Source organism: Tasmannia lanceolata, unplaced genomic scaffold, assembly GCF_043159265.1.
Source record: "Tasmannia lanceolata isolate RefF3 unplaced genomic scaffold, GAP_Taslan_0.1 ptg000013l, whole genome shotgun sequence".
Taxonomy (NCBI): Eukaryota; Viridiplantae; Streptophyta; class Magnoliopsida; order Canellales; family Winteraceae; genus Tasmannia; species Tasmannia lanceolata.
The window spans coordinates 45,985,896-46,012,325 of NW_027518690.1; the positions used below are offsets into that span (position 1 = coordinate 45,985,896).

The 26,430-nt window shown below is 39.2% G+C and overlaps 2 protein-coding genes and 1 pseudogene across 3 annotated transcripts; 2 read left to right on the forward strand and 1 right to left on the reverse strand.

Annotated features, from left to right (window-relative positions):
- Window positions 1-378: 378 nt before the first annotated feature.
- On the reverse strand, window positions 379-6,968 carry CYCA1;1 (Cyclin A1;1). The gene is made up of 11 exons (XM_077394924.1): window positions 6,369-6,968; window positions 5,212-5,581; window positions 4,886-5,022; window positions 2,281-2,373; window positions 2,073-2,206; window positions 1,897-1,972; window positions 1,726-1,802; window positions 1,589-1,622; window positions 1,367-1,516; window positions 1,044-1,178; window positions 379-930 (listed from the first exon to the last, which is right to left on the reverse strand). Exons 1-11 carry the CDS (start codon window positions 6,552-6,554, stop codon window positions 859-861), a joined length of 1,464 nt encoding a protein of 487 aa, XP_077251039.1. The 5' UTR covers window positions 6,555-6,968; the 3' UTR covers window positions 379-858.
- A 3,563-nt stretch (window positions 6,969-10,531) lies between these two features.
- Window positions 10,532-18,124, forward strand: LOC143890290 (serine/threonine-protein kinase RHS3-like). Of its 2 annotated transcripts, none has more exons than XM_077394922.1 (3): window positions 10,532-10,985; window positions 13,402-14,264; window positions 16,908-18,124. In XM_077394922.1, the coding sequence occupies exons 2-3, from the start codon at window positions 13,402-13,404 to the stop codon at window positions 17,752-17,754; spliced, it is 1,710 nt and encodes a 569-aa protein (XP_077251037.1). In that variant the 5' UTR covers window positions 10,532-10,985; the 3' UTR covers window positions 17,755-18,124. The 2 variants fall into 2 exon arrangements, with proteins under 2 accessions (XP_077251037.1, XP_077251038.1); XM_077394923.1 differs by having other exon boundaries at window positions 10,532-10,821.
- A 3,022-nt stretch (window positions 18,125-21,146) lies between these two features.
- On the forward strand, window positions 21,147-23,369 carry LOC143891322 (protein DETOXIFICATION 48 pseudogene; annotated as a pseudogene).
- Window positions 23,370-26,430: the final 3,061 nt, after the last annotated feature.

Here is a 26,430-nt window from a genome sequence, read left to right on the forward strand (position 1 = left end):
CACCGTCAAAATAGCATACGGTCATGATCTTAATATCTTATCACAACAGTCGGGCCTACAGATGAAAGCCCCATATAACTGTTAACGGCAGGCAATATTTTGAAAAGTTAAAATTAAGGAAGTGGTGTGCCTAACAAAACAAGGGGGCACATATTTACTATCGTATTGATAAAGGAGATGACAAAAGAGGGTACGAAAAGTCACGGGAGCTTACGTCATAAGAAGAGGAAGTAAAAATCACCGAGTTACTGACAAAAGCCTTCACCATATAGCATCAGCCAAGAATGGTAACAATTTTGGTACTACCATTTTGAGTATGAGATTCCCCCCCCCCTATTCTGGCCAAACAATCAATCAAATAGACAAAAAGGAAAAACAGATCCGCACTCCCCTATTTTGATATTTCATAGTCCAAAAAGTACTCCACTTTACAGCATCATCTAAACCCTTCATTTGTTGGCCCACAACATAAAAAATGAACAGGTGGTGATCTAAACCGTTCATTTGAAAGAAGCGTGATTATCTCAACCGTACATGTGGGACAAGGATCATCAGACCATTCATTCCGGATCTTACATCAACACAAGATAAATATCTCAAAGTTGTAATCTCGATCAAAACACAAATTGAACTCTGAACATGAAAAAAAAGAAGCAAAGAGCATTGTTGTTTAGACAGAATGAGATACAGATGGAAGGAACTGAATTGGCATCTGAACACAAGATAACTTGTCTCAGAACCTCCCAACATAGCATTGGAGATCACCACCTGTTCTAATGGAACTGAATTAGCAACTCAACAACAGAGACGCACATCCGAATCTCCCAACAAAGCATTGGGGTGGCTGTGATGAACATTCTAGTCGCTTCGATCTTGGAAGAATTCTGAAGGTATTGTGGGAGGGCAGTATTTCTTGGCCACAAACTTGTACTGGCAATACAAATTCCAAGGTTTGTAGTTATAGAGAAGTTTGATTTAGTAGAAGATTCAAACTGAGAAAAGAATAAAAAGAAATATACGGTTATCGGAGTTGGGTTGGTTACCTTGTGCTGACTGTACTTCTCCCGGACAGATGGTAAGCTGCTGCTGTGGCTGTTACAGAAAAGGTGGTGCAAAGCCTTCACGCAACCACATAGGTTAGATGGCTTATACAAGGTGTAATGCCCCAAGGTTGTATTCTGCGTCATCAAGTTTGAGAACAAATGCATGTATCAGGATTCAAAATTTGACAACTGGGTATTGCAAAATTATGTTGAGACACTAAGAAAATAAATGATATTGTTCTAGTTAAAGAGTATCTTCTTAATTGTCCCAGTTAGAGGAAAAGTTACTGTAAACCAAGACTTCCAATCTTAATGATGCATACCCAAGGTCTCTTTGAGGGTACCAATATAAACTTTGCCAAAAAAATCGCACTAGCGGCTATTAACGACGGTGGATAACAAAGAAAGTTGTACTCAAGGAGGGATAGTTCTGCAAGATAGTTAGCCAGGAACTCAAGCTGCAACATTGGAACCTGCAGAACACATATGAGCACAATTCTGCAATATGGAATAATAAAAATGAAGATGAGAGTAGCTGAATGTACCTCATTGCTTCCTTGAGCAGCTCGGACAAATCTCCTTTTTTGTTCAACGAGAATAAAATCATAAATCATTATCAAGTGAAATAGACATTCCCCTCACATTATACAGTACCAGTATGAATTGGAGAACTGGATGTTACCTTAAGAAACATTTTGCTGTTGGGACGGTCATTTCAAACTTCAAATATTTCAAAACAGCAGCTTCCATTTGCAAGACCTGCAACAAAATGCCATAAGCAATAAACCCAAAAGGAAAAGCAACACAAAAGAAGCATCCAGAAACAGCCATGGCCAAAGGTAGTGAACCATACCTCGTCCTTGAAGTATGTATTATCAGTTATGTAGCAAAACTCTTCCACTTGTGGTGCACATATCTCCTCATATTTGCTGAATGGAGTATCATCATATTATTACAATATGATCCTAACTAACACATAACAAAAATTAAAAATATAAGAAAAGCAAATATCAGATGTTAGATTCTTACGCGGCTATCAACATGCAGGCGACGCCCAGCAACTGTAACCGTTGCCTGTTCATTACATTGCCAGAAAGGAATCGGTCAATGTAATTAACAGTCAAATACAATGTATCAGGTACAAGCCTATACTCTTCCGCAACCTGCAGATAGGGAAATCAGTGATTGTATCACAGAAAATAAATAAAATTCTCTACAGGTTGACAGATGGTCTTACCTCCACAAGCCAATCAATTAGAATTGCGCGCATGCTTGCATTTATGTCCTTTTGGATTCCCTCCATGAAATCAGTAGAAGGCCTTTTCTTGGTCTGCAAGATTCACAGAGAAGAGTGGATGACACTAAGCTAAAGCAAAAACATGAGGCGAGATAAAAAAAAAACAAGTTGAAATAAGAAGATTACTGCTTTCTAGAAAATTAACTAGAACAATTGAATAATGCTCATGAGGTGATTCAATAAATTAAAGCATCAGAGAGATTTATAGTCACATGCATAGAACAGAATTGGCTTAAATTAGAATGAACTTATATACTGAGAACAGGCCAAAAACCTGACCTGGCAAATTCAAAGACTCAGAAAATGCTGAGAACATATTGTTTTCATTTTCAAACCATTAAAACTTTAAAAAAGTTACTTAAAAAATGAAAAATATTGAGAAAGGGTTGTGAAGCCACAAGGCAAGCTAACTACATCCACAATTGTCAACATAATCAACCAAGAAAATTCAACTCCTGGAAACATTGATGCTTTCTTGCACCATGATCTACCAGATTCTGACCCAAGCCCACAATTGTCATAATAATCAACCAAGAAAATTCAACTCCTGAAAACATTGATGCTTTCTTGCACCAAGATCTACCTGATTCTGACCCAAGCAGGCCAATGACATTTCTTGTTTGAAAACACTAGGAGTTTATCAGTTTTTTTACTTTCTTTTAAACAAAGAAATTCCATCCAATTTGATCTCCATGCCTATTTCTCTACTTGAATTAAGGTAGACTCTGAAATCATCTCCAAATGTTTTCTGACAAGAGGAATGGAGAATGGCCTAATAAATATTAATATTATAAGAAACGGTATGTGTTGGTGGGGTTAACAATTAATGATGAAGGTAGAAGATCATACTGCTTGTTTGATGGTCAACTTAATGCAGGCAAATATCCAAAGATCATGGGCACAGAAGATGCAAAAAGCTCTGCACAAAAAATGTTTTCAGTTGACTTTTCACAAAATCATCAATACTTGCATATTCTAGACATACGAGTTTCAATACCACATCTGCCTTTCTCTTGAAATAGGATTTCAGTCTTCATTTTTCTATCCTCCCCAAACCCACCCCCACTCACCCAGTGGGGTTTTCCCAATCAAAATGGATGAAAGATGGAACTCTTCAAAGAGTTGTCAAATTGTGACAACACAAAATCACTTGACATATGTTTGTAGGCCATTGGACAAATTTGAAAAATTAAAACAACCCTTAGAATTTTTTCGAGTTTTTTATTAGATCATAGAGGTTGGTAGCTAATTTTGGTTCAATCCAACTCCACCAACATAATAACATTTGAGTCCAATTATAATAACATTTCCTCTTACCCTACTAATTACAGGGTTTGTATCCATGTGTATGTATGCAACTGTTTGGAACTATATACATTCAACTCTAAAGAAACCAATTTATTAAAGACCTAATCCTGTTTTGTGGCAGGGTTTTAACCCGACATATTTGTCACAAAAATAAAGTAACCCCCGATGTTCTGAAGCATAGATAAATCATACATCATTTCCTATCAGAGAATGTGACATTTTCATGCTCTAACGTGTTCTTAAGAATTTCTAGATAGTGGGGTAAGTTGTAACTTGTAAACAACGAAACAATTTTAAAATGAGAACAGTCCCATAGAAAATAATAATTAATATATAAAGCTAAAATGCTTCAAATTCTAATAAGCAAATCAAAAAATAAATAAGAAGTTGAAATCTAAAACAAAATACATAGAAAAAGGAGAGAAAATGTTTAAATGGGAAGTTGGTAATCCTATTTAGTATATCGGACGAATCCATGGAATATCATTCGCATTGTTATCCCAAGCATTAAAGTTATTGTTCTGCAGTCCCTTAACAAGTGTATATGACAGTATCTTTCTAAGATGTGCCTAATATGATTGCATAACAAGAATGTAACTATGTAAGTGTAAACTATCATTGTAGCATTAATCATCTACTTAAGGTGTCACTCCCATTTCAGAGTCCCATGGTTACTACTTCAAGTTACAAAACAGCTCTTTAAACTTCTTGGTTGCACTTATCCTCCCCTGCTCTCACTTCCTCCCACTCTTGCCAACTAAGACATACATATTAAAAGCAGGACAATGGAGAATTAAGGACAGAATACTCTATGACCACTTATTTGCAAAAAATGAAAAGCCCCCACAGGGGGGTTTTAGATTTGGTATGATCACGATGCATGCACAGCACTAAAGGAACCATTTTCTCGCTCGCTCCCCAGAATTCCCATATGACATTTCAAGGGACATAAAATACTGCAATGGCAATATTTCAATATTTAAATCTATGGTATTACAGATCCGTTAATCGCCATGACAAGGAACATAAAATAAGAAAAACATCCTTTGGATATAGGCATTTACCTTTCCACCAAAAGATGTGCTAAGAATAACAATCTCGACAATATTTTGAAGAATATTTGAAAAGAAAACTAGAAGCAAGAAAGTGCACACAACCAATGATTAGAAGAGAACCATATCAGCAACAATAATGTGCAAAATAATAGAGGATTAACTTTTACACACACAAAATTCACCTCAGCTACAAGCAAGTGCCTGTAGATATCACAAGCAATTGTTGCACACAACTGGGGATCTTCATGATTGTCATCAACATCAACAAAGTTATCATTTTCTTCCATCCCCATAAGGATATCTCTCTTCCATACACCCCCTGAGAAAAAACAGGAACGAGAGTAAATGAGAGACGAGCCCTCACTTAACAGCAAAAGATGCCCTTATGAAGAAAGACTTTATAATCACACTGCTAGATTCCGGAAAATCTATTCATAGACAAGCGATTAATAGTAGACATAAAACAATCACGTGACAATTAAAAAATTGCATAGGTTAGAAAAAAGACCTGCTCCTGAATCTCCATTCTCAGATATGTAGAGATTATCACATGCTTTCCTCTCTAAACTAGCAACGGCTGAAGTGTCACCATTGTCTATATATTCAATATCTGGACTCTTCAAAGAATCACAAGTAGACATAGTTTCATCCATAGAAACTGAACCTCCATCCGATCGATTGGGAGATATGGTTGTGTTGCAAGGCACTAAAAGAGGAATAACACCAGCAGTAGCCCCATCAATTCTTGGAAGAGAAGCACTCTTATAAGAGACCACAGTAGTCAGCTTCATAACAGAGGACACATGTGAAGAATTCTGATGCAACCCAGTGCCTGCAATATTTGTTCCCTTCTTCACCTTGGATGTTGTAGATGAAGACTGCATCATCAATTTTAGCAAACATGGGTTAAAACTCAAAAAAATTATAACTCAACCAAACAAAGCTCTCGAATGTTATAGAGTGAAAGATGTTGAGAATTAGAAATGCCATCAATGGACTCTCAATCCTAAACATCAAGTCCATGGTTATATCCGAACGACAGATATGCTATATCAAGAAACAAAGATTGCCAATCACTCAATATGTAACTAGAAAATAACACATCAACAAAATAAAATATGATATAGAAAACTAACTGAAGTTTCAATAGGCAATAGAGACTAATTGTATATTGAAAAATAAAAGGGGCAATCATAAATTCACACCCCCCTGTAGGATAATTCATACCTCCTTTAAAGGGGTGTGAATTATCCTACAAGAGGTGCAAATTTATCATCGCCCTAAATAAAACCTCAAATCACTTGCATCTTGTGAAAACTTAACAAAATCTGAGCAAAACCCTAACAAGCAATATGCAAATGGACAAAGCAGTGAATTACTAGAAATTCAGGATACTTCTAAATCCATATAAAATTCAGTGCAGAAAATTTAAAGATTCATTTTTAATAAAGAAAACTATATGGTCAATACCTTACCCTAATTCTACTAGAAAATGTTAAGGCTGATGTTAAGTACACACCCATTTCTTATAAAAAGAAAAAGAAAAGAGCAAACCCTTAAAAATATAAACACCATTACAACAATTAAACATGGGCAATTCCTTAAAAACCCTAGAAATAACATATTTCAACATAAAACCCTAGAAATCACAACATAAAGACGCACCTGATTCCCCGCCGTTCCCAAGGATCGGCTAGGGTTTCGACCAGCATTACATTGATTTGTAAGATTGGTGAGAGCAGGTCTTTTCTTCGGCTGATTTGGACCAATCAAAGAAACCTTTGGAGCATTCTCCATTGCAGGCCTCTTTGAGGAAGAAGAAGTTGAAAAACGACGATTATTGCTAGACATTTTCAGCCACTGAAATAGAAAAAAGAAAAAGAAGAAAGGGATAAAAAACCCTAACCCTAACCCTAAATCTTGACCTAAAAGAACCGTCACGAGTCTTGACCTGGACAGCGTTTCTTGGCTAAAGACGGAGCAAGAACACAGAGAAAAAGATGAGAGAAATCATAGATGGAAAACTAAAACCCTAGAAATCTTTGGAGGAATTCTCGGATTTGATGGATTTTTGAGATTTCAAAATCCTAAGACAGAAGGGAAAGAAGAGAAGGGTTTTTTGCAGCTTTTTTTTTTTTATATTTCTTTTTTGATATTTGAGGTGGGGGGATGAGAGATTTGAATTGGTGATTTGATGAAAAAGATCTCAGCCGTTGATCTTGGTGGATATTGCCGTTCAGAGGAGCGGAGATAACATGTGCGTGTCTCTCTCTGTCTCAGTCCTATTTGAGTTTGAATTCAAATTGAGAAGAGGTCGTGGGAACTGTAGTTAATGCTTAGTTAACCCTGGTAAGGTTAATTTCACATACTTTTTACGAAAGAAATGGGTTTGATTTTGTCTGTCTTATGGTGGGCCCACTGTACGAACCAATCAGCTGCTTGATGCACTCCACGTGTAATCATTTATTTTTGCATTGAATGAACGCTCCCCCCTTGGGGTATCTGTGTTTTGTCTGTACCTCGGTGGGCCCTCAGCACTAAGCAACGGCCCTCGAGAAATTAATTTCTCTTTAATGTGAGATTGTACAGGTTGTGTCGGCCTGAACTCCAGTATATAGTGGGGCTCAGTTCGTAGGAAGATCCAAACCGTTCATTTGACAGGACACTATGTAAAATAGGCCTAAATCATCTCCATAGTGTGATCCTAACCTTCCGATCTGAAAAGGGACAGCACGTTCTAGAAACCTCTACAGATTGGTATGGAGTAGGGTTCAACTTGGGTCTCCGGAGATGATTCACGGGATTCGGCCTATAACGTGGTGGTCGAGGCCCCATCAAATGAACGGTCTGGATCATCCTGAGAAGTGAGGATGTCCTCCGGTCTTCTTTCTCAAAAAACATATTGGACTTCACTCGCACGCACGTTGTATAAGACCACCTAAAATAGAGAAAAGTACAGAATGTGAGTCATGTTTCGAAAAATTACGGATTTCCGGCTAATCTTTAAAATCGGGTGGTAAAAGACCCTGATGATACCCTTCTGACATCGACGGAGTCCTCATTACTGCCTACTAAATTGGCGCGTTTCACGAGGCTACTTTTCGTTTGTTTGAATGTGTATTTGAACCGACAGAATCTTGGGTTCAATTCTATTTTGGCCGTCGAAAATAACTAGAGACGGATGGATGGTTGACACGTGTTGGAAAACTTTTTGGAACGCTGACGTTATCTTTTCTCACTTCTCTTTTAGCTTAGAACGGTAACTTTATTAAATACGTCTCTTTTGGTTTAGAATATTTTCCCTTCTCTTTTGGTATTTATTATTTATGCCGGCATACCTATTATTTCCACCGGCGTACACCATATTTCCGCTTACACTCTATTTCTGCCAGCCTATCTCATTATTTATGCCGGCGTATCCATTATTTCGGTCGGCGTACTCATGAATTCCGCCGGCGTATGCCCTATTTCCACTTGCATCATATTTCAGCCGGCGTACCCCTTAATATTCCGATGCATTCTTAGCCAAAAGAAACGTGAGAAGTAATAAAATATTCAATAACGTCGCATTTCCAAGACAAAAGAGACGTATTCGATAACGTTACCGTTATAAGCCAAAAGAGAAGTGAAAAGACTCCAAGCCAAAAGAGACATATTCAATAACATTACCGTTCTATGCCAAAAGAGAAGTGAGAAAAGATAAAGATTGACTTTAGATTATCAACGTTCCAAAAAGTTTTTCAACACTTGTCAATCATCCATCTGTCTCTAGTTATTTCCGACAACCAAGATAGAAACGAACCTAAGGTTCTGTAGGTTCAAATACACATTCAAATGAACCAAAGAAGCCTCGTGAAGCGCACCAATTTAAGAGCCAGAAATAAAAAGGAAGACTAAGCTAATGTCAGAAGGGTATCAGGGTCTTTTGACCACCTGATTTTGAAGATTAGCCGGTGTTTCATTCTTGTTTTAAAAAGTGACCATAATCCGTAATTCCTCGAAACATGAGCCCACATTCCGTACTTTTCTCCCTAAAATATAATCTTCTTCATTTGGAATATGCAAAAGGGAAAGAAAAAATAAAACGTTATCTTCTTCCTTTTTGAAGGAATCATTTTCCTACAAGGGCAATGATAAATTCTCACCCCCTGGAGTACGCATTAGCACCCTTGATAACGACAAATCAGGATAACGACAAATCAGGGTATATAAGGGGTGCATATGCGTACTGCAAGGGGGTGCGAATTTATCATCGCCTGTCCTACAATTTTCTCTCATGTTTTTGCTATAAAGGGAAAGCACTTCTTCTTACTGTTAAGTCAAGCTCATAACCCCTTTTCCAGCATTTGCCTTTCCTTGTCTTTTCCACCACCTTTTATAGTTTTTTCGTCCCCTCTTCTCTTTCTTTATTTAACTGCATTTTCTCGCTTTTGTTTGTCTGAAAGATTGAAGAAAACGGGTGAAAATGTTGGGAATGATACTTTATGAGATTTTATATGGTGTAAGCCAGTATAGTCCTGTATTTTTCAAAAAGTACCTTACAGCTTACACCATATGATGATCTAGACCGTCCATTTGATGAGACATCTCGAAAATTGGTTGTGCTCCAAAAAATCTTTTTGATAGGATGATCCTAGCCTTCCGATCTATGGTGGGAAACAAAATTTTACGCATTCATCTAAACATGAAGTGCTTTTTCAGAGAATTTCTTCCCCTTGATCTAAACAGCACCTAAACATGCAACCCACTTCCTAGAAACACCATGGTACTTGTTACTTGCATTCCACTAATTAAATATAGGAGTCTTAACCATGACAAAATAAGAGAAAGGGATTTGCTAGCGTGCATCTTAAAAGGCATTTCGCGTATGGTATGTTGCATGTGAGAGCAGCCATCTCGTGAATGAAGACAAAATCTGCTGAAAAGAGAGCATGTGTGGCTGCTTCACATACAACAGACCATCCACGAAATGCCTTCGGCCATGGACGCTAGCTAATCCCTAAGAAAGAAAATCTAAGAAGATATCAAGCGAGTTAAAATATATATTTCCATCATGCTTAATCAACGGCCTAGAATCATCCGATGAGAGTGGGTCCATGGGAAATAGGCCGGATTTGTGATGGCCAACAAATAGGCATGGACCTGATCACCATACATGTGGCAGTGGACCCATACCTTTTCCTTGAGTCATTTCCCATCCAAAACCAAAATAAGGGGATGTCCTAAACCTAATCAAGTAGGATTATGGGGTGCTTGCCACGTTTATTGTAACTAGGTCCAACACTTTCATCAAGGATGATTATAAAAAAAAAAAGGAGTATTTCCTACTGTGTTCGACGTGAGATTAGATTTTAAGGATACCCCAGCTTGCCTACAAAAATAAAAGTAGCTAATCTCCCTGGATAACCTGTTCCGGTGTTCTTGTGAGTTGTGATAGGCAGACGTTTGCTCTGTATCCAGGAACAATTTAAGACGTTGTTTGGCTATCACTGTATTATTTTGAAACGACTCCTCTGTATAACTTTATAGGCTTTGATTTGCATGTGGGTGTGCTGGGACCCACCGTATCAAGATGATCCAGTACTGTAGAAAAGCCACATGATATGTGGGCCATGGCTATGGCCCCACCTGTCAAAACTATCCCTATAACAAAAGGAAGTGATATATTCACCTCCTTTTATCCCCTGGGCCAGCCCCCGGTAGTGTATCGATGATGACTCCACTTTTACACTACAAGTGTGTGGCCCAAGTAAATAAAAGGGTCGAATATATCATTTCCTGAAATAAAACTCCTCTTCCTCTGTTATTTTCCACCAACCTTTTTCAGGTTTAAACGGCGAAACCTTCGTTCTCAAGGAGTTGGTTTTGGTCGTCTCTCTTTCATCACCACGTCTTTTCTCTCTCTCTCTCTCTCCCTCCCTTTTTTATTTATGGGTCTTCTTGTTTCCCTCTTTTTTCTCTTCCTCTCTATCCCTCCTTTATTTCTCTTCTGCGGTTTTCTCTCCCAACCATACGAATTCTCGACAATTTTCCAATACGGGATTACACCCAAATCCGTTGATGGGTTCTGTGCACCAGACCCTGATTGCCAGAACCCAGATGGGATTTCCATTTTAGGGTATTTCATCTTGAGATTTCACTCCCATTTTTCTGATCAGTTGAAGAAAATGAAAGTTACTGTTTGGAGAATGGTGGGAAAGCAATTTCATTAACTAATTCGGTTTCTGAAACCCAATTCGAGCTTCCAAGTTTTCAATCTTAATTGGGCAGCGTTTTTTGAAGGTTTTTTTTTTTTTTTTTTTTTTTTTTTTTTTTTTTTTTCTGCTTTTAGGTTTGTTAATGCTGCTGGAAGTTCTGAATTGGTTGTATTTTTTTTCTTTTAATTTGGATTGCTATGTTTGGATTCATTATAAATTGCTAACTGCATTTTATATTTCCCTGCCAATGTGTTTGTTCTGTTTGAGCTTTTCGTGAGGGTTTCGTGATTGATTCATATGGATTCCAGTCCTTTTTCATTTTGCCAATCGTTATATGTCGTGTGTTTATTGAATTATTGGTTATTTTGCTCCATACCGCTGTGGGGTAATCAAGTAATAATCATGTGATTTGAAGAGACTCTTATCTCACTCATCTATATTGTATCTCTCATCTCAGTCATCTATATTGTATGACATTTATATCTTGTTATGATTAACGATTGTTGTGGTTGAAAGTCATGAATTTGTGTTCTTCTCTTCCTCGTTTTTTTATCTCTTTATCGTCTAATAAACTTTTATTATGAGTACTCTGAGGCTTTCATGTATATCTACTTAGAAATTTATGCTAAAAGGTTTTTTGAAGTGTTTCCTTCACATAATTAAGCTGACCCGAACTAGTTTGGGACAGAGGCTTTGTTGAGTTGAGTAATGAATCATTAAGAAGGAAGAAGAGCAGTACACATCTGACCGAAGAGGTCAGAGAATAAGAGTAGAAAAAGAAAAATATAAAATCACAGTCCAAGAAAATACAACCAATCCCTATCACGGTTGGGGGCTGGGGAATTAAAAAATGAAGCTCGCTTCTCGCCACTGCTTCCCTAGCCAAATTGTCTGCTTCCAAGTTAGCTGATCTTTTTACATGTTGGAAAGAAACTCATGACTCCCTTACTCGATCCATAATCTCATCTATCTAACTCGTAAATCTCCAGGGGGGGGCGAACAACTCCCATTCAACCATCTGATAACATTGAAGGAGTCTCCCTCCACAATCACTCTCGCTAATTCGGACAGTCCAATCAATTTAATACCCTGGAGAACCGCTCTAACCTCTTTTTACATTGGAATCTACAATCCCGAGAGGTCCAGAGAAAGCCCAAATCATAATGTCGTCCGCATTTCTAAGAAGATCACATACCCCAGCAGGACCCGGATTTCCCAAGCTCAAACCATCAAAGTTTAGCTTGAGGAAACCCGAAAGTGGGGGAGACCAACTTTGAGACACAACATCTTTTCGAACGCCACAGGAACACACATCCCTCTGGTCGTGCCAAAGGTCATGAGCAGAAACAAAACAAAGGAGGGAAGAGCCATAATCCAAGAAATGGCGACACCCTTAAAGAACTTGTTTGAGCTGTGGATCTAATTTCTTAATTGATTTTTTTCCCACCATTGAAAAAGTTTCATGTTTCCCACAGGTGAAAGACTGATCAAAGAAAAGTTAGATGCTTCGAAAGAATACGATTGGACTTATGTTACATGGATTCTTTGAAGTGGGCAACATACTCGTATTGAACACATGTCAGATTCCAATACTTTAGGATTCACTGCAACACTCCTAGATTTTTTTTTATCTCTTTTTTTTTTTGTAAATACTACTATAGCAAATTTACAACTATCCATTTTTTAATAACAAAGAATTATATTAATGATGAGGAAAAGACATGGGGAAAACCTTGGCGATTGAGCTGATCAAAACAATACAAAGGAAAACAACCAAAAATCAAATATAAAGTAGCAATAAAAGACTCCTCAAAGGGGGGGAAAGTCGAAGGATTCTAAAGCTGACCTGGAAACTCCTTCTTTGGCAAGCCTATCGGCCTCACTATTTGCCGACCTTCTAACATGGTGGAAAGAAACGGAGGGTCCCTCTTAACATATCCAAGATCTAGTCCAACCAATGAGCAAACCACCAAGGAACCAGGGAACTCCCCTTCAACCACCTAATTAATAACATTTAGGGAGGGATTTAAAAAAATTACAATTATCACATGTTTTGAGTTTTTATCTATTTTAATATTAAGTTTTTAATATGTATATAAAATATTATATTTGCATAACCTACTGAAATTTCTAATGTATCGCCTATTATAACCATATTATCATTTAAAATAAAAAAATAGAATTGGTTAAAATGTATTGATCAATCCACGAGTCCTTTTTCCTGAGGTTAACCGAATCCGACACTCAATACCCATGTCAGATTACGTATAAAGTTTATGGCGTATGTTGCCTTTGCAATTGATGTATTGAATATTGATATTTAGTGGCTCATCTCCACAAAGGAAGCAACTGAATTACACCCCTCTTGCAACTTGTAAATATTTACTTGTTTTAAGCCATTATCATATATATGTTGATGTTTGATCTTATACACAGTGTGCGTGCTTGTTCACTAGTGCAATATCCAATCATTTTGATGAAAATGTTGCATTGTAATTCAGATGAGTACCATCCCACCCGAAAAGCTGCGTGAACACAAAACGATGGATTTAATTGTCAATATCAATAGTAATGCAACTAACAACTCGGATACATGCTTGAGAATGCTTACAAATTCAGAAACATCATCGTCATCAACAATGTCAACAACAAGAAGTTCAAAGTCGAGCGGGGCAAAGATCAGTGATTCTGGTTCTGGGCTTGGCTTATGGACAACAAACTCTACAACGAAGAGTACTAATTCAAGTGATGCAAAGATTAGTGATTCCAGTACTAGCCATGGCCGAGAGACAACGGCAATGGCAACAACAACAAGTACAAAATCAAATGATTCAAAGAAAAGTGATTCAAAGACGGGCATGAAGTCCAGTGATTCAAAAATCGGTGATTCCTGCACCGGCCTTAGCCGAGGGAGCTGCAATAGTAATAGTATTCGTAGTGACAGTATTGACAGCTCTGTTAGTGCACCTCTCAAGCCTCACACTGGAGGTGATGGACGTTGGGAGGCAATTCAACTGGCCAATGCCAGAGAGTCTCCTCTCAGCCTCAGCCATTTCAGACTCCTCAAGCGTCTCGGTTATGGTGACATTGGCAGTGTCTATCTTGTTGAACTCAGAGGAACTAATGCCTTCTTTGCCATGAAAGTGATGGACAAGGCATCACTTGCTAGTAGAAATAAGATATTGAGAGCACAAACGGAAAGGGAGATTCTCGGCCTTCTTGATCACCCCTTCTTGCCCACTCTGTATTCTTATTTTGAGACAGACAAGTTTTATTGCTTAGTGATGGAATATTGCAGTGGGGGTAATCTTCATTCGCTTCGTCAAAAACAGCCCAACAAATATTTCTCAGAAAAAGCTGCTAGGTGAGTTTTTTTCATTGGTTGTTTGTTTTTCTTTTCATTTTATATTGTCTTGCTTTCTGATTTTATATATGGGTTCTTATATTTGAAATTTTAGAATTGTGGGGGAATGTTTTTTCTTCTTCTGAACTTTGGATTTGAGGATTGGCTTGAATTGTGCCCTTTTTGGTAGAGTCATGCTGGGAAGAACTGCTCGGTTTACCATATTTTGGATGAACTGGTCTGGCCCACCATGCATGTTGCATTTCCTGGTGATTGGCTCTGTTGATTGGATGATCTTTAGCCGTTGTTCATTACCTCGGTAAAAAAAGGCATATTTTAGAATATTTAAATATTTTAAAAATGTCTTCTTAATCAAGGTGTGGCAACAGCTTATGATCATATGATTACTTTTAAGCCGGAGGCAGTGAGCTGGACGAGTGGTGTAACACCAGATTAATGGATCTGATCACCATAAAGTTTACGGTATGGCAGGTCAGACTTGTTTTATCTAAAATAGGGTTTCATTTGATCATTCCTTAAGCCTGTTATTTGTCCATTTGTATGCATGCTTGATCCACAGTTTGGATATGAGCTAGGATTGTCATTTCTGTCTATGCTTATCATGATTTAAAGTGGATTTGGTATTTTCATCTTTAAATCGTTGATTTCCATGCTGCTTATGAACATGTACATTGTATTGGGTGGTTCATCTGATGGTTCTTTAAGCCTGTTATTTGTCCATGCTTGATTTACACTTTTCATATGAGCATAGGATTGTCTCTTGACTATGCTTATCATGGTTTAAATTTTAAAGTTGATTTGGAATTTTCATCTTTGAGTCTTTGATTACCATTCTACTTATGAACTGGTAAATGATATTGGCTTTCAAAGGAACTATTTCAATGCTCAGATTTGAAGAAAATTGTACTTGGGTTATGAGGCTTTGGTGGGATTTTAGTGGTTTTCCTTGGGATTCTTTGCACTTCACTTTTGGAGGTTTCTTCTCTAAATGTCGAACTCTATCTTATAATCCTTTGAAGTTTTGTCTCTTCTTGCCTTTTGGCCTATCTTTGTTGAAGTCAAGATTTTATAAACCTCAGTGTGTGGTGGAGAAGAGAAATAGAAGTTTTATGCACAATGTTTAACATTCCCAAGATTTGGTTATTTATACAATTTGTTTTTCTTTTATTTTTCAGGAAATCCAAGTATCAGGGTTACTTTGGAAAGCTTGAGGCTGATTATTTTCTTTGCTTGATTGCTTTTATCCTCTCTTTTTTTTAATGGCACTCGATTGCTTTTATCTTATATGCTGCATTTCACTTCCCATGATGCTTTCTTAATATTTCCTCTCTACTTTCCCATGCTTATTTTTTTCCTAGAAGAGTGTTTTCCGCTTTTGGTAATGCCAAAGGAGTGTCTTTAAAACTTAAAAATTCATTAAGGTTCAAAGAAAACTTATGTGAAGTTTTTTTCCCCCAAAGCTTGCCAAACTATAAATCCCTAAAACTCGTAATTCTAATCAGACATGAATTCCTCTTTAGCTACTTGTCACCTAACCTATATTAAACCTTCCTCCTGAGCTTACTATAGCCCTATCTTTTTCAATGTGCTTCTCATTCTCTAAGAATGAGACTTCCTACACACTTCATTTTAGTTCTCATGATGCTTTCCACATGTTTCCTCTCTACTTTCCCCATTAGTTGGTGTTTTTCGCTTCATGCATTCTCTTTTTTAAACCCCTCACTTCTTGCTTCCACTAGCTTCTCGCATGCTCACTAGAAAATGGAGAGTAGGCACCGTTAGATTTCGTGTTTGTTGTTGTTTACAGAAGTGTTCTACTTATTAAACTGTTGAATTAATTTTCAATTATATGAGGACCTAGCAAAGAAGCATTTTTCGTTGATGCAACCTAGTGACTTTTTTAATGGTACAACCTAGCGACTCTAGGTGTCTAACAAATAGGAAATAAGCCGGCTTTATTCCTTAACTCATGATTTTCTGGATTTGGACAGAAGATTGGCATCCCCTCTTCTTGATCGTGTTTTTGAGTGTTGGATTTAACATACTGCTATAGAAGATCCAGAGATCCTAATTATTTTAAACTTCAAACAACTCAATTGATGTACCCCATTATATGCATCTCACTGGAACAACTCCTACTTTCTTCGAAAATGCTATATTCTACTGGTGTGATTTAGTAGTTCGCCACATTTGAATCTCATTCCAGATGAAAAAAAGTCATACCCGTGAGGGATTTTTCCGATTCTCGAAGAAATAGGGCAAAGGGATTGATCGATAAAGAGCTCTTGTTCTTTCAAAAAAGGAGCAAAGGGATTGATCTAGAAAGAGCCCTTCCCATTTCATGAAATACCTGGAGTGATCGACATTTTTCTAATTGTTTACTGCAAACACATGTATGAGTGTAGTGACATTTGCAACATTGAGGATATGCTATGCAAGTTCAAAATTTATCTCCAACAATTATTAGGGTTTTGGTTAAATTTCCATATACCAAACTAACATCCCTTGGGGAGTCTCCTAAACAAAGTTGTGTAAGGTAGGCTGCAAATCAAAACACATTTTCTCTTTGTTACTCAGGCATTCTTCAAAAATATATTTCCCTTTGTTTATTATTCACTGATTTCCCTTTAATCGTTGACCCAGGTTTTACGCTTCAGAGGTATTGCTTGCCCTTGAGTACTTGCACATGCTTGGAATTGTCTACAGAGACCTGAAGCCAGAAAATGTTCTAGTGAGAGAGGGTGGGCACATAATGCTTTCCGACTTTGATCTTTCGCTTAGGTGCTCCGTCAGTCCAACGCTTGTCAAGTCATCATCAGTCCATGTAGGCAATGGAGGCCACCATGGCACACTTGATAGCGAATATGCAGTGACTGGTTGCATCCAACCAGCGGCCTTTTTACCACGCATTCTACCTAGGAAGAGCCGCAAATCTAAGTCAGATATTGGTCTCTTTGCTGGTGGAGCCCTACCAGAACTGATGGCAGAGCCCACAAATGCACGGTCGATGTCATTTGTTGGGACCCATGAGTATTTAGCCCCAGAGATTATATGTGGTGAGGGCCACGGTAGTGCGGTGGATTGGTGGACATTTGGCATCTTTCTATACGAGCTTTTGCAAGGGACAACCCCTTTCAAGGGTCAAGGCAATCGTGCCACGCTCTTCAATGTCGTGGGCCAGCCGTTGAGGTTCCCAGATGTGCCCGCTGTGAGCTTGGTGGCTCGAGACCTCATCCGTGGCCTCTTGGTGAAGGACCCACAACGCCGAATCGCCTACAAAAGGGGTGCTACAGAGATTAAACAACACCCCTTTTTTGAGGGAGTGAACTGGGCTTTGGTTAGGAGTGCCCTGCCACCACACGTACCTGAGCCTGTAGACTTTGGGCAATATGCTAGTAAGGAGGTGCCCCGTATGCAGAAAAATAGTGGTCGGGGTGGAAATAAGAGCAGTTCTCAGGATTCTTCTTATCTTGATTTTGAGTATTTTTAAGGGAAGTGACTGCTAAGTTGTTGTCTGCCTTATCTTTGAAGGTAGGGATTTTAAGAAATTTTTGTCATTTCTTCATTTACCATGTACAATAGGGATGGTGACTGTTTGAAATGGGTTGGGTCAATCAATTGAATATGGCAAGACCCTGATTCTTTGTTGAGGTTTGAGAAAATAAATGTTTTGTTTGCAAGGATGGGAGATCCATGTGTGATGTTGTTTTGTAAGATCTGTAGAAGGTCCTCATTTTTTTTGTATAATCTATACATTCACTATATTGTAACCATGTACCCATTGGGGGAGATCTTGTCTTCTGTACATGAAAATGTTACCAGTTTATTATATGATACGTCTGAAGGTTTTTCCTCCTTTACTCCATTGTTCTCTCTTATGGTTCCTGCATTCCGCACTCTATATCTGGGTGAGAGTAATAGATGTTAAAGCATGTTGGTCAGAATCAAACTAATTTTCTTTTATCAAGCGGTGAGATATGAGAGCATTGTGGCTTGTTGGTCAAAATCAAAGATGGATTACCTTGGTAGTGAGGGTGGTGCATGTTTACTTCCAAGGTATTGCATTGTCTTGTTCCCATATCATTTTCTACAAAATAGTGAGTGTGCCATTATCAATTATCAACCCATTATTTCCTCCTTTGCAGGGCGTTAGCGAATGGATCTATGGTTTCCATTGTTGTTTTCACTAACAAAAACTGTGATTGTCTTACATGGTTGTTTTTACAGCTTGCAGTGGCTATAAAATGATACTCTGCTTCAGCTGTCACCATGGTTTCCTTCTTGGTTTTACAAGGGTAGGTAGTTTACCTTGTATGAATTAAAACTTCGGGTGTGTTTGCTTGTACAAAAGCCAGGATAGTTTTGGTGTTTTGCTTCGGATTTGGGTCCCATTTTAGCAAATTCTCTTGTTTGGTTGCCAAAGTAGCATCGAAATTCCTGCCAGACAAGTATCATAGGTAATTATTGCATGTCTGATGACGTGATATCCATGCCCCCCTCCTTGTACCTTCCATGAGAAATTTCTCAAAAAAAGGTGGAATTTTGCTTGGAGAATGATGCCTTCTCTCTTTCCCCCTTTCTTTCTATTCTCTTTCTATGTTGGTAATGACACCCTCACTACTCTACGAGGTTGGCAACCAAATACTACTTATCACTATTCTACGAGGTAAATTCTAGGTAAATCAAATGTTTGTCTCCTCCTTAATTAGTGACTAGTTATACCACTAATTTACAAGGTAACTACATATTCCCATTCAACTCCATTAGTAAATAGGGAGGAGACAAGCCAAGTAATCTCCTTGTATTTACCTCGTAGAGTAAAAGTAAGTGTTTGGCTGTCAACCTCGTAGGGTATTGGTGGGGGTGTCATTACCAATAGGGGGAGAGAGAGAGAGAGCATTGAATGCATAAATCTCAAGACCCTACCAGCAAAAAAACCTACCTTAGATGTCGCTAATAGTTTGTTAGTATGTCACGGGTATAGACAAGGAGGCAACCCAAATAGTCTCCTGGCGGTTTGAAAATTACATGCAACCAAACACTACACTTTGATGATGTGTCAAACCCAAAACCAATAAAAAACACCCAGTAAACCCAGGATATTGTGCAACTAAATAGACCTAAAGAGACAGGGTTGTGTGGCCTAATAGGATGCAATTCGATGGGAATGTGATCGTATTTTACTTTTGGGCAATGATATTCTCCCCACCCCCTCTCTGACGGATAACATCCCCCCTTTAACGTTTTTCGTTTAGTTTTAAAGGCAAAGAAAAACATTAAAGCGGGTGAATTTATCCTCAAGCAGTGAACCATTCTCACAGATACCGTTCAAGGGGGGATTTTATCGGTTTATTTGTGTGTGTGTGGTGGGGGGGGGATATCATATTCCTTTACTTTTTTGTTGTAAAAGCTCTATAAATTACGGTAAATGATATCTGCGCCTAAGTGTTTTGATAAACATGAGCTCCACTTATCTGTCGTGTAGTATTTAAAAGGATCTCAAAGGATATTACGGTTCTCAAAAAGCTCTTAAAGCCCTTTAAATACTACACGACAAACAACTGGAGCGCAGGTTTATCAAAACACCTCGGCGCAGATATCATTTCTCTAAATTAATAGTTATACAATTTAAAATCCCATGATTTAAAGCATTAGGAGATGGGAGATACAGATGCAATCTCAGGGTTGTAGGGATTAAGAGAGATTGAAGGAGAGATACGACCAGAGAAAAAAACAGAAAAAGCCAAAAAGCTGACTAGGCTGTGCACATGCTTGCCTCTTAAACCATCACTTTTCAAGTCCTATAGGAATTTTCAGTCAAATAGAATTTCAGGGCATGGTATCCAAGATGGACCCCTCCAAATGAATGGTTTAGATCGTGCCAGGTCATCTGTTTGAAAATATCAAACCGACCATAACCTCTTTTATTTTATTTTATTTTTGTGTTCTTTCCAACAGGACTAGGCGATTTAAGTGAAGGCTCTTTCAAGGAATGAAGATGGCGATTGTTTCAAGAACTTGTAATCTTCAATTTGGAAAAGACGCCCAGTAAAAAAAAAAACATGAAGCTTTTCTATCCATCTTTGTTCGTGGCGACCGTCCTCGTTCAAACTTGGATATGGACACCTCTTGCCATTAATGTATCGGCCGATACCGATAAGTCTACGATAATCTATTCAATAAATAATATCGTGCGGTACATCTTTCACGTGTATGATTCCCAATACATGAAAAACCTTCTAATTGATAACTTCCATACATGGTATACATCCAAATACGACCTGCTTCATTGGCCGATACGTTACCGCACAGTTACACCATGAAGGTAACCGATACGATATTTTTATATTTTAGACACTACTTTGTGCATCCAATGATCATCTCTTACTCTGTCTCTTCGAAAAATTCGCACCCTTTTCCAAGGTCCAAGATTTTGCAGGCTAATAATACATCTCTGACTTTTGTCTTGAACCCTCCTAGCAGATAATCTCTCGTATGAAACCCTAACTTTTCTACCGACCCCTTGTACTTATCTCTAAAGCTAACTCTCTTTTAACCTTTTTGGTGTCCTCTCTCTCTCTCTCTCGTCTACAGTGTGATTAATACTAACAATCCCACGTCTATAGAGAGAGATCGATGAATACTTAGGCTCCCTCCAGCTCTCCGTCGTGTCTTGTTTTTAAGCCCTCCATTCACTTAGCATCATACACCCGACTAAGCTTACTAAGCTCCCCCTCCGCCCCTCTACTGCCTATATAATCTTACAAACCATGTCTTACAAACCCTCCTCCTATATCCTACTACTTCTCTATCCAAGATTACACCATTGTGAAAAAAAAGCTACCACTCCTTGTCACTACTTCTCTATCCACAATTGCACCAATGTGCCTGTGCTCTGCTTTGTTGCCAGAAAACGACCCAATCTCCGTAACAGGGGTGAGTCCCTGTGACACTACCGCAACGACCTTGTGTAACCCAATTTGCGATCATGACAAGCATGTCTTAGTTGGAGCACTAGAGAATCCTTCACTGCCGCAATTGGAGAAAGAAGCCTCACCCTTGCGCTATGAGGTGATTGTCACTAATTAAATTATTGTTATATCGGCAACGTAGGAACAAATTTGATAAATACTGATAACTCTCATATGTAATAATGGAAAGGTCCTTTAGATAATGAACTACTTGTTCTAAGTCATCTCTCTGGGTCGTTTAGAAAATGCAGTTCGAGAAACTATATGTGGAGCAACCAGGCATATATTGATACCGGCTTCTAATAATTTGGCAACTTCAACACCATTAACAACTATTTATGAATCGTTTTAAGAACATTAAACAAGTGGTTATAGAGGATAACATACTCAAAGAGCTAGGTTACAAAGAACACATATGTGGGACCTAGACTAAACTCACATAGGCCACTTCACACACTTATATTGCTTAGGGGCCTCTTTTGATATATTTGCTCCATTTTCTTCCCTTTTCCAATCCCTTGTAGGTTTACATTTAAGGAAATGGTGTTTCCACCCTCTTTGTGTTTCCCTTTCCTGAAAATGACTCTATTTCAACATACGAAAGGGTGGAAAAAATGCCGGGAAAATGGTTAGAAATATCATTTGTACCTTAAGTTTATATATTTTTCTTTGGGCTACAAAAACTGAATAATTGATAATTTCATCTGCTCAGATCACAGAAGAGATCAAGGCCCTCGCGAGAATTTCGGTACCAGCAACAATCACAGGGCTCCTCGTCTACATTCGCAACCTTGTATCGATGCTCTTCTTAGGCCATCTTGGCCAGGTAGAACTCGCAGCAGGTTCTCTCTCCATCGGCTTCGCCAACATTACTGGCTATTCCGTCATCTTCGGCCTAGCCATGGGCATGGAACCCATTTGTGGACAAGCTTATGGTGCACAAAAATGGACTCTACTAAGCGTGACACTCCATCGAACGGTCCTAATTCTTCTCTTCACTTGTATACCAATCTCCATTGTCTGGCTCAATGTAGATCAAATTCTCCTCTATCTTGGCCAAGATGAGACCATCACTCGAGTGGCCCAAACGTACCTTTTATACACTCTCCCGGACTTAATCCTCCAATCCCTCCTCCACCCTCTTCGAATCTATCTTCGAACTCAGGGCATCAATCGTCCAGCAGCAATTTGCTCGATCGTAGCTTCTTTAATCCATATACCCCTTAATTATTACTTAGTAACCACTCTAAGAACAGGCATAAGAGGCGTGGCCATGGCAAATGTTCTATCCAACTTCATACTACTAATACTATTGACATGTTACGTTAGGTTTAGTGGGGTGTATAGGAAAACATGGACGAGAGTGTCCTTAGAATGCACCAAAGAATTGAGATCATACCTTTCATTAGCCATTCCAAGCTGTATTTCAGTATGTTTGGAATGGTGGTGGTACGAATTTATGGTAATTGTATGCGGGCTTATGGAAAATCCCAAGGAAACAGTCTCTGCCATTGGGATTTTGATTCAAACGACTTCTCTGGTCTACGTGTTCCCCTCATCTTTGAGTTATGGTGTGTCCACGAGGGTGGCCAACGAACTTGGGGCGGAGAATCCACGTGGTGCGAGGAGGGCTGCTGCCGTAGGGACTGGATGTGGGGCCCTGACGGGATTGATGGCGATGGGGTGGTCTTTGTGGACCAGGGCGTGGTGGGGGCATATGTTTACCGGCGGGCCCGGGGTGTTGAAGTTAGTGGCCATGGCACTTCCTATTGTGGGGTTATGTGAGTTGGGGAACTGCCCACAAACGGTTATGTGTGGGGCTTTGAGGGGGTGTGCGCGCACCGAGCTTGGGGCGCATGTTAACCTCGGAGCGTTTTATGGGGTGGGGCTTCCTGTGGCATTGTTGCTAGGATTTTGCGTGGGGCTTGGGTTTGTAGGGTTGTGGTTGGGGTTGCTCGCGGCTCAGTTAACATGCGCTGTGGTTTTGGGGGTGGTGTTGGTTAGGACTGATTGGGGTGCGCAGGTTAAGAAGGCTGAGGAGATTACCGGGGTGGGGAGCGTGGTGGGAGGAGGACATAGTGACATGGAAAAGGGGTTGTTGGAGGAGAGTGGAAATGGTGGGCCCTTCGATTAAACAGCGAGATTAATAGAAAACGAGACAACGATTCCAAAAAAAAGGAAAATAAAAATGCTTAAGAGAGGCATGATGATTTGTAAGCCATGATGAGAATGATTTGTAACGGTAATTGTCGAATTTTGGATGATTTGTGATTAAGATAAGGATGTTTCTTTTTCTTCGTTTTCTTTTTCTTTTTCCTTCTGGCCTTGTGTGGTGACAAAGATGTCACTCAATTGTAATGGAGCAGATAGGGGGGAAAATAAATTAATGAAATGAAAGAAGAATTGGATATGTTTCTTGGGAAAATGCTTACAAGAAAGTCACTTTTATCCAACACATGTGATTTCAGATCGGGATAACACCATCACAATGTGGGTCACCTCAGATTGAATTTTACCATTAATGATAAGACCAAGAATTATGAAATCCTCGTCTTAGGCAGAGATTAGAATGTTTATCTGGTGAGCCCCTTTGAGGCAGTTCATTGTAATGATAGCAAACTGAGGTTTGTTTTAGGGAAGTGATATATCCGCCCCTTTTGATCACCAGGAACACCCCCTGTCAGTATATCAATGACTAAAGAAGGGCTGTTGCACTTATGTCAGAAGAATTCAATGCCCTGATTGCCCTCAAACACTGACAGGGGGTGTTCCTCATTATCAAAAGGGGCGGATATATAATTTCCCTTGTTTTATCCTTTGACAGGCTTATTATCCTTCGTTCATGTACACCTTTGTTTTTGAATAAAACTGACGGAGATGAAAATGGTGGACAAACGAGATAATTTCAGGATATACTTGTCAAGTCCACGAAGACTCAACAAAATCAACGATTGACTCCACATATTAATGCACTAAGAGGCCTGACATCAAAACGGATTTCGTTTGCCAAAAAGGGGTTTTTTTTATAAAAGTAGACACCTACGATGCTTTAGTTGCCAAAAAAAAAAACAGTCTTCTAATTTGACAATTTGCAAATGGGAGCGCTCCAATGTTTTGATAAACATGTGCTCCACTTGTTTGTTGTATAGTATTTAAAGGGCTTTAAGAGCTGTTTGAGAACTTATTACTGTCCTAAGTGGGGGCCCGCCTAGGTATGGGACTGGGTGAGACCTAGCCTCATATGAGACAGGTTTAAAGGGCCTTGCTTAACGCGTTCCATCAGCTCTGGAGCTTTTTGCGTATCTGTAAGGTACCTAACATTTGGTATTCGAGCAGCCACCATGTCCCGTGTTCGAGTCACAGAATGGGCGACCTGTGAAAATGGCTACCTGGAAAAAAGGCCAGAGTGAAAGCCGTCACAGAGTGGGTGTCACAGAGTGGGCCGCTGAGGACGGCGGGTGCTGAAGCGTGGTGGTATGTTACGGTCCTAAGTGGAGGCCCGCCTAGGTATGGGACTGGGTGAGACCCAACCTAGTATGAGACAGGTTTAAAAGGTCTTGCCTAACGCGTTCCATCAGCTCTGGAGCTCTTGGCGTATCGGTAAGGTACCTAACAGAACCGTAATATTCCTTTGACAATCCTTTTAATACTACACGACAAAAAATGGAGTACATGTTTATCAAAACATTGGAGCGCAGAAATTATTTCCCTTTGCAAATATAGTCATCACGTTTGAGTGAATTTTCAAAATGGGATAATGCCATCAATTTGTGACCAAAATTTCCTTGTATGTAAATTTGACGAAAATTGCCACCAATTTACCTTTAATGGTTAGAGATATGTTTTGATAGGGTGGTTCCCACCAACTCAACTCAAACCCATGCATGAGTTGGGGCCCACAATTTTGTTAGTGATTTTGGATTTTCAAAATCATGTATTAGTGTTTTGGAAAATATTTTATAAAAAGCGTTTGGGAAAAAGAAAATGTTTTCTTGGAAAGATTTGCTTTTACAAAATGATGTAGAAGTGTAGTTGAAAAGATAGTCCCGTACCGGATGAAAGAAAAGAAAGAGAAGGGCTTATAAAGCACTACACTTTTCTATTACTTGTTTGATTGCACATTGGGTTGGACCCGCGGGACGGTGCAACGCACCGTTCGCACACGCGCACGCGCGCGGCGTGGGCAATGGGCTATAGGGCGCATAGTGGCGCTTTTTTAGGCGCACTTTGCACCGTTGGATCAAGATGAAGGTGGACCAGTTGGATGGGTGGGTCAAATGGTTCGTAGGCCCATCAAGCCGACTGGTTGGGTTGGGCTTCGGTTCGGGCCTAATGGTTGGCCCAACGGGCCCATAACTCCAACGGTCAAAGGGTGTGATCAAATGGGTTGTGTCCCTTCCCCCAACGGTCATGTGCCAAGGGGGTGCGATCCACACCATAGATGGTTGATCTAACGATGACTGGGTTTGATAGAGGTTTTACTCAAACCAACAGTCACATCTAGGATCGATCAGGACCGTTCAATATCAATGGATGCGATCTAACGGTCAGATTTCAAACATTCTAGAAAGGTGCCCCGTAGAGCTGTTTTTCACACTGAAAAGACACCAGGTGGTCTACAAAATGTGCAGAATTCAGTCATTTCAAATAGAAAACGAATTGGCAATTCTGACAGACTTTACACTCTCTTCTACACTCCTACAAAAATCCCCAAGTATTTCTACATACTGTTTTTCTTTTGTTTACTGTTCTAGATACTGTTTTTCTGCAGAATCAGAATCTAGGGATTTCTCTAAGGCTTGAAATTTCGGAAGGGCATTTCGGGTTTGATTCCGCTAGTGCTACGCGTCATCAAACATTAGTAGGGCTTCCCTACTAGGCCTCATTGTATCTTGGAGGCAATTCGCGGATCCCTTTGCACATTACTAGTGGGGGCGAATCTTGTCTTAAGGAAAGTGATATCACGCCTTGAAGCAACAAGTTTCTGTTTTCTATCATCAACAGTACCCTCAACATATTTTCCAACAATCTTAAGACAAGATTTGATAAAGTCTTAGTGTCAAATGGTTATAAGATACATGAGTCAGATAAATGTATATACAATAACAGAATTTGTTATTGAAAATTCCGTTATGGTCTAAACCAATGCCATCGATTTATGTCCATTGTGATAGTCAGGCCACACTATCAAGGGC

Excerpts from the sequence above, each read along its gene's own strand:
- LOC143890290 (XM_077394922.1), top strand. The coding sequence starts at position 13,402 with ATGAGTACCATCCCACCCGAAAAGCTGCGTGAACACAAAACGATGGAT. Across the intron at positions 14,265-16,907 it reads TTCTCAGAAAAAGCTGCTAG|GTTTTACGCTTCAGAGGTAT; the intron begins GTGAGTTTTTTT and ends TCGTTGACCCAG.